This window comes from Volvox carteri (assembly GCF_000143455.1).
Source record: "Volvox carteri f. nagariensis unplaced genomic scaffold VOLCAscaffold_35, whole genome shotgun sequence".
NCBI lineage: Eukaryota > Viridiplantae > Chlorophyta > Chlorophyceae > Chlamydomonadales > Volvocaceae > Volvox > Volvox carteri.
In genome coordinates this window covers 126,402-134,312 of record NW_003307578.1, presented here as the reverse complement: position 1 = coordinate 134,312, position 7,911 = coordinate 126,402, and the positions used below count along the sequence as shown (strand labels likewise).

At 56.8% G+C, this 7,911-nt stretch overlaps 1 protein-coding gene across 1 annotated transcript; it reads right to left on the bottom strand.

Annotated features, from left to right (window-relative positions):
* Nucleotides 1–336: 336 nt before the first annotated feature.
* On the bottom strand, nucleotides 337–4,440 carry VOLCADRAFT_93987 (uncharacterized protein; the record flags this gene model as incomplete). The annotated part of the gene is made up of 6 exons (XM_002953197.1): nucleotides 337–340; nucleotides 506–764; nucleotides 1,221–1,341; nucleotides 1,950–2,159; nucleotides 3,809–3,913; nucleotides 4,327–4,440. The coding sequence occupies 6 exons, from the start codon at nucleotides 4,438–4,440 to the stop codon at nucleotides 337–339; spliced, it is 813 nt and encodes a 270-aa protein (XP_002953243.1).
* Nucleotides 4,441–7,911: the final 3,471 nt, after the last annotated feature.

Sequence of the window (7,911 nt, the reverse complement as noted above, 5' to 3'; positions counted from 1 at the left end):
CGACCGTCCAAAGTTTAAAACTGCCTAGTGAGTCCTAAGCGATGAAGTCACCGACCCGTGGTTCCGGACGTAAAACGTTATCCGAGATGTTTTTGTGTTGTCGGGTCTCGTGATATTGTCGTTGAGGCCCTTGACTTCCAGGGTAATGCAGATGAGTTGTATTTTCCTGCTGAAAGGATGTCCTAATTGTCGTACATCTCGTACAACGAGTTAACCTGGTCAGATCAGGCTACTTGGTCACTAACTCAACCAGTGATGCGCGTTGAGTGTGTCGTACGGCGGCGTCTCAACTTTGGAAGCAACGTAAAGCAGCAGTGGTACAACTGGGTTGCAGACTTACCTACATTGTGCAAGAGGAGCGGGGAGCGGGGAGAGGGGAGCGGGGAGCGGGGTGGGGGAGAGGGGAGAGGGGAGAAGGAGGCGAGTACCAGAGAAACCCAAAACCCAAACGTGTTTTTGAATTTCCTCTTAACTCCCCGGGCCCACTCACTCCCCCTCTCATCACCTGACTGCGAAACCCAGCCCCAATTCTGCGATGTCCCAGCCACGTTGCGCGGCATGTACGGCGGCCGCCTCCACCCTCTTTCTCAATTGGGGGGGTGCGGGGTGCCAGGAGGGGGGGCCTTGCCGCGTCAGCAAACCCATGGATAGGGGGGAGGCGTTGATGACACCAACACCCTTGGAGCGGAAATACGGCAGGCTGCCCAGGAGCGTGGTGTCGTTCAGGCAGTAATGGCAGTACGACAGTACGACATCCACGGAGCCTGTTTGGTTACCAAGGGGATGAGGAACGGAGAGAGGGAGGCTTGGAGGGGGAGAAGAAATACTTCGGGGGAGGAGACGGCCGCAGTACATGAACGACAAGGGTAAGATAGGGGAGTCGGGGTGGGGGTATGATGATATGTGTACTGGAAAGCAGGGGCCTTTCACAACCCCCCGCCTCCTCCCAAGTAGTTATCTTTGGTGATATGTGTGTACGTGTGTATGTTCGTCCTCTGTGCCGCTGCGTACCCCCCGAGCGTACCCCCTCACGCCCGTGCACGTGCAGGTGCGACACAACATTACACACACAACCAAAACATACGTACATACGTACATGCATACATGTACATATACATACACGCATACTGGCACACATGTACGCCGTGCAGTTTACACTTTTCCCCTCAGCGGCCCAAATCGGAATCCGAATCGGAATCCAGATCCAGCCCCCTACCTACCTGGCGGCGCCCTGTCCAGTACGTAATGGAATGACTCCAGGGGGAGACCACTGATACCCACATGTCGTACAATACCCCGGGACCGAAGCTGGGCCAAGGCGGGGAGCGTCTCGTTGACGATCTGTGTGTGTGTGTGTTTCGTGAGAGGAGATGGTGGAGGGAGGGGGAAGTGTGAGTGGCGTAGTGGGCTTGTAGTGGCGTTGTAGTAGGGTTGTAGTGGCATTGTAGTGGGCTTGTAGTGGCGTTGTAGTGGGGTTGTAGTGTTGTTGTAGTGGGGTTGTAGTGGGGTTGTAGTGGCGTTGTAGTGGGGCTTATATGGCGGCTCCCCCTCTTTTCCCCCCCCCCAACATGTAACCCTCCTCTTGCCCTTCCCGATATTGTCCTCAGACCCCTGAAACCCTACCTGGCGCTACCCTCCATACCCCCCAATCACCCAGTTCCCCTCCCCCCTCCCCCCTCCCCCCTCGTCCCCCCTTCCCCTACCTGCCTTGTAACAGTTCCCCCCTCTCCTCGACTCCCTTCGCCCTTGCTCCCCGGCCTATGAAACACAAGGAACGGCCCCTCCCCGCCGTACAGCCCGTACAGCTCCATCCATGGGCCAGCGCGCACCCGCTGCATTGTCGAACTTCCATCTTCCCCGGAGAACAGAGGGAAGAAGAAGGGGTTTTCTTCTAGGGTTTGACACGTTCCGTACACAAACACACACGCATCAGCACACCCGTCACCCACCTGGTCAAGGTCCCCAAACTCAATGTCATGGCAATGTACGACATCTAGGTACGACACTTGCAGCCGCTCCAACGACTCCGCCACACTGGTGGTTACGCGCTGTGCACTGAAGTCAAAGTCTGCTGGGTCGCTGCCGCTGCCGTACCGGCCAACCTTGGTGGAAAGTACGACATCGGAACGGGGTAGGTCTCGGAGCGCCCGACCCAGTACCTGAGGCGACGGAGAGTCGAGGGACCCCCGACTTGGGCTGAATTAACCTTTTCCTTGAAGGGGAAAAATGGACAGGGAACAGCATACATACATACATACATATAAGGGTTTGGCACCACTGGTAAGGCGCGACCATTGCCCCCGGGAGATCCCGGGATCGATACCCGATAGGGTGGAAGGCATTGCGCCCCTAGTTGATGGACTGTGGTGACCTGGGATAAAGTTAACCTGCGAGCCGACCAGGAATGGAGTTGGGCCGCTGTCGACCCGGCAGATTCCGTTGGATGCTGGTGGTGGGTGCGGAACCTGAGCGATCCACTGAGAAGTTAACTAGGGTGACTGGATGAGGGTGCCCCGAAATACCGGGGAAGGCAGGGTTTCGCAGGGTAGCTGCCACGGGCGAAGATACACCCCCCTGTTTCACACATACATACATACAGGCAGGTGGCTGGCAGAAGTTAAGAGCTAACTTCTGCTCCCCGCTCAGTACACCTTCACCTCCCCCATCACCACACCACACACACATACATACAGGCAGGCATCTGGCAGAGGTTAAGGCCTGACTTCTGCTCCCGGCCGACCCGGGTTCAAATCCGCTTGCCGGCTCCTCGGGTGTTTCAGGAGTGTTGAAATGGGAGGTGGCCCCCCATTATATGGACGATGTAGGACGTGATAAAATCAACTTGCGAGCTGACCAGGAACTAAGTTGATGCGCCGTTGATCCGCTAGATTTGGTTTGATGCTGGTGGTGAGTTGCCGAACCCAACGAATACATTCTGAAGTCGGATGGGGTGACGGATTAGGGTGCCCCTCTAGCAGGGGAGAGCAGGGACTGCCCCGGGAAAGGGGGCCGCTGGCGAAGTTAACCACCCTGTAACAACATAAGAGCTAACTTCTGCTCCCGGAGTGTCCGGGTTCAAATCCGCCTGCCGACCCCTCGGGTGTGTGAGGGGCGTTGAAATGGGAGGTGGTCCCCCATCATATGGACGGTGTAGGACGTGATAATATCAACTAGCGACATGGTGAGGGTGAGGGTGGTGATGAGGGTGGTGAGGGTCATGATGGTGCTAGTGCTTAATAACGGCGGGTAGCGCTTCTCCCCCTCCGGAATGTGGGATGGGTGCGGTTCGGGGCTCCTACGGGAAGCGCTCAAGAGCTGGCCCCACCGGGCCCCACCCGGCCCGGCCTGTGCGGCGGGCAACTGTACAGGGAGCCAGAGTGCGGTGTGTAAAGTGAGGAGAGTGCCCGAGTGCGGGCCCGATGACGCAGCCCTTGCCTACCCCTGGGGTGAGCAGTAGCAGTGGCAATAGTAGCAGTAGCAGTCGCAGGGCGCTGCTATGCCCTGAGGACGGTCAGGAAGGCGAAGGAGCTGCATGTTCCGTCCCACCCCATGTTCCGTCCCACCCCATGTTCCGTCCCACCCCATGTTCCGTCCCACCCCATGTTGCGGTCCCTCATAACCCGAGAACTTCACCTCGCGTCCCTCCGACCCATTTGGACATACATACGCAACCAGCGCGGGTCCGCCTAACGCCAGCACATGGGCCCCCAGCTCCCCCTACAGCGCAGGTAGACACCCAACTACTCGGTGTTTCCTATGTACGACACCCCTGCGTACGACACCCCCTTCAGAGCAGCCCCATCCTCACCGTCTCAGACTTGGTCAGTCCGTAGTACGGCGAGGTGTCGAAGAAGTTAATCCCGCGTCGGACGGCGTGGTGTACGGTATCGATCGCAGCGGATTCGTCGATATCCTGAAGGACGTGGGAGGGTGTGGAAGGGTGTGTGTGTGTATGTGTATGGTTGTGCGGGGTTAAGGGGATGTAGGGAGGAGGGGACGAAGAGGGAGGACCCAAGCGCGGATTTCCCCCCGGGGGGCCCTAAGGGGAGGGAGGGGGAAGAAGGAAGGCAAGATTGCCGTACACACAGAGGCACTGAGCGTGGGCTTTATGGGTGCGGTGCGGCCGCGACCCCCAACCTCGAACCGCTCAAACGGCCTCACACCGAAAGGCTCCACCCTAAAGCTCGCAGCTGTGCCCATGATTAGCTATCCACAGTTGGCGGTTTTTTAATGTGGATGTGCTGCGGACTAATGATACTATAAGGCCGCTATGGAACAACCATCTAACCAACCAATTACGACAATTAGTCCAAGCGGGTGCCTTACCCCGAACACGCCACCCAAAGGGGAAGCTCCAAAACCAAGTACGGAAATTTCCAGGCCTGTAGAGCCAAGGGGCCGCCGTGGAAGGAGGAGGGGAGCGGGGCCGCTGCTGGTCATGGTGCTGGCTGCTGCGAGGGCGGGCCTGTATTTGCCGTGATGAGGATGCCGATGGTGTTGATTTTGACGATGATGAGGTAATCGCTGGAAGAGTGAGGCAATCGCGTAACTTGGGCAGTGTGAGTTCCCAGGCGAGGCAGTAGACCTTATCGCGTGCTGGTGCGTTAGGAGAGATCGAGTACGCAGTGACAAAGGTCCGCGTCTCCTTTGTGCTGATATTAACTTAGCAGAGCTTGCGTTGCCAAGGACGTTTGAGGAAGAGGAACCAACCACCATAAAGACCATGCCAAGAGTAACTTGAAAGAGCTATGCAGCTAATGATTTATACATAGATGCCATTATTGCACATACAGTAAGAGTAACGACATCATACCGATTTTCCAGTCGGTAGTCGGCTCATTCTGCCGGCGCAAGCTTAATTTGGTGGTTACCACTCGTACGAACTACCAGTATGCTGCTGCGGAAAGGTACCATCAGCTAGATCATAAACCTACAATTTGTCCGCTCAAATGCAGTATTGTGCTAAGCATGTTACAATCAATCCAAAAGGGTGTGGTCCATGGCTCCACCAATCCCTTCCAATCCTTCACTCAGCCAGGCTGGCGATATTTAACTGTTTCTCTTTATCATGACGTTTTTGCGCGTCGACAGTACCCGCATACTTAGGACAGGACCGGCAGCCCTTCCCATAGCAAACCACATCGTTCCAGCCGCCTCACAGCGACGTTTCCAGCGCTGCTCAAACCCCTTCCTTGTGGACAAGCTGGCATCCTTCTTCCTCCCGCAAGCACACCTCTCTCGTTGAGAACTTTTGCAGGCTTCTTGCGGATTGACTACTGTTGACGTCCCGTCAACCAACCAGTAATTGACGATCGTTCGGATCCAGCAATTACAACGTATGTGCGTATACACAAAGTGAACCTACCCGCCCACATCTCGGTGTGCACTTCTCTCTATTTCATATGTACATCTGCTAGTTGCTACGCCTTCCACAAAGCACTACCCACTCCGACTCTCAAGTGGCCATATACATAACGGCCCCACCGACTTGCAACGTAAAGTTCACCAACTGGTACGACACAGGTGGAACGTATTGCATCACCGACCGACCCCCGGGTCGCACCTGACCCACCGCTCGCATGGGACAGAGATCACGGCAAAAAAAACACTATTTAGGACCCCGCCGCTCATAATACAAAACATCTTCCGAAGACGCGTCGGATGTAGTCGTACAATCGTACGACATCGTCATCATAATCACCCTTTATCTAGCACCGCACCGCTATCGCTACCCGCATTTATCCTTCAGCTCGTCACGCACAGCTGGGCCTGATGACGGCGCTACATGCCCCTCTCCCTCCTACCTCAGGTCATCACCATCATCACCATCGCCACCATCCTCACCAGCGTCCTCAGCCACAGCGACCAAAATTTTAAAACAGGCATTTTAGCTCTACTTGACCACCATATTCATTCATTACTCAACGTCCCAACTGCGGGCAAGCCGTTTATAAATACATTACAGGGCGCACGAGCACATGCATACATACCTGCACATATCACAGAACCTGGCACTTCGGAAATGTTCAGTGCCGTACCCACCGATACGCTTGCGATAAGACCACGCACACGCGGGAAAGGAGGCGGTACGTGGGCGAATGGAATACATGCATACATACATACATGCATACATACATACATACATACAAACATACATACATACATACATACATGCACTTGGCGCCGTTTGCAGAGGCGACCTAATGCAGAGGCGACCCAACCTTCCCGCCCATACCGGGCCCCCCAATACACACGCGCCGTACACACATCCCCCAGCCACTCACAAGTTAACAACGGACATATAGAACAATAAATATTCTGCGAAACCACCGCCGTCAATGAGGGCCAATTACGGCTAGTTCGTCAGGGCAGTCGATAACGGAATAAAAAAGGCAGCAATACCTCAACTCCTGGCTGAATCATCCCACCCCATCATCGCCGGTTTTCAGCATCACATCCCTCTCATCATCAGGAGCTCCTGATTGCATACATACACATACGTGTATGTATGTATGTCTCTCCGTCTGCCTACCTGCCTGTCTGCCTGTCCGTCTGCTTGACACACCGGCTAATCACGTACGACATGCAGTAAATTTGTTTGTTTGTACTGCTAGCAGTATACGTGGACTCACATTGAGTACGGCACACTGCTACTGCCCCACCGAGGAGCGGCTACTGCGCTACAGCCCCACACCTCACCATCACCATACCTACCTAGCACCGCCGTCACCCAAACGGATTTTCGACAGCTGCAGCCTCAAATACGACACCTCATCCTGCAGTACAGGTGCCGAGGAAAACAGCCCCAGCGGCACCATCCGCATCAGCTGCTGCCATCGCTCACGAAGAAACACCAACTCATCCACCGCACCACCAGCAGCACCAGCAGCAGCACCAGCAGCAGCAGCTATAGCGGTCCGTCGCTTCCGTCGGCACTTGAGGCATTGGGGGCGACCGCACACCCGCACAGCCGGTGCTGTTACTGTTACTGCAGCGTTGGTGGTAATGGAGGTTGGGGTATCGCCTTTTCCCCTCCCCTCCCCCCCCTCCTCCTCCTGGGCCCCCTCCTGCCCCCCCGTCATCATGAGCAGCAGAGCCATGGTCAGTTTCTCCGCCGCCATCTCATCAGTACGGCCCACATCACCACCACCGGCAGCACCACCACCACCGCTACCAGTCAGGTCGGCATGACAATAGTCGCAGCTGCTGCCGCTGCCACTGCTACTGCCGTCATTCCCCAGAGTTGTGGGACGAGGGTTGCTGCTAGCGGCGGCCGGGGCCCCGTCACCGCTGGAGGAGGTGTCGCAGGTTGGGGCAGTGGGGGGGTTAGTGGTTACAGCTGCCAGCGCTACTGCTGGTACTGCACCATCTACTGCTACTGCTGCTGGTACTGCTACTGCCGCAGCGTCGGTGCCCGACGGCGCAATGGTAGAATCGTCGCTGGGCCTGGTCTGAGCTACGGCTGTTTCCGTACCTCCCCTCCCCGAACCGCCACATGTCCCCCCTTCCCCTCCCCCTCCCCCTCCGCCCCCCGCAGTAGCTGTAGCATACGCCGGCTTCATGAAGGCAGTGAGGTCGGGCGGGGTCACCCGCACACACCCGGGTCTGTGAACCCTCTTGTCGAGGCTGTAGCGCACCAGACGGAACATGTGCGTGAAGCGGAGTTCGTCAAACACCAGGGCCTGGACCTGAATGGGAGGGGGGAGGGGCGAGGGGCGAGGAGGGAGGGGGGAGGGGCGAGGGGCGAGGGGGGAGAGGCAGCGGGGGGAGGTGAGGGGGACTGTACACAGGTTCCCGGCAGATGGGTTGTATCTCCCCCTTTCCCCCCACCTCTGCGCCTCCGGGATAGCCTCGAGAGCGACGTGTCGTGTCGTTGTGTCGTGCCCCACCACCCCTTTCCCAGTCTCTTCC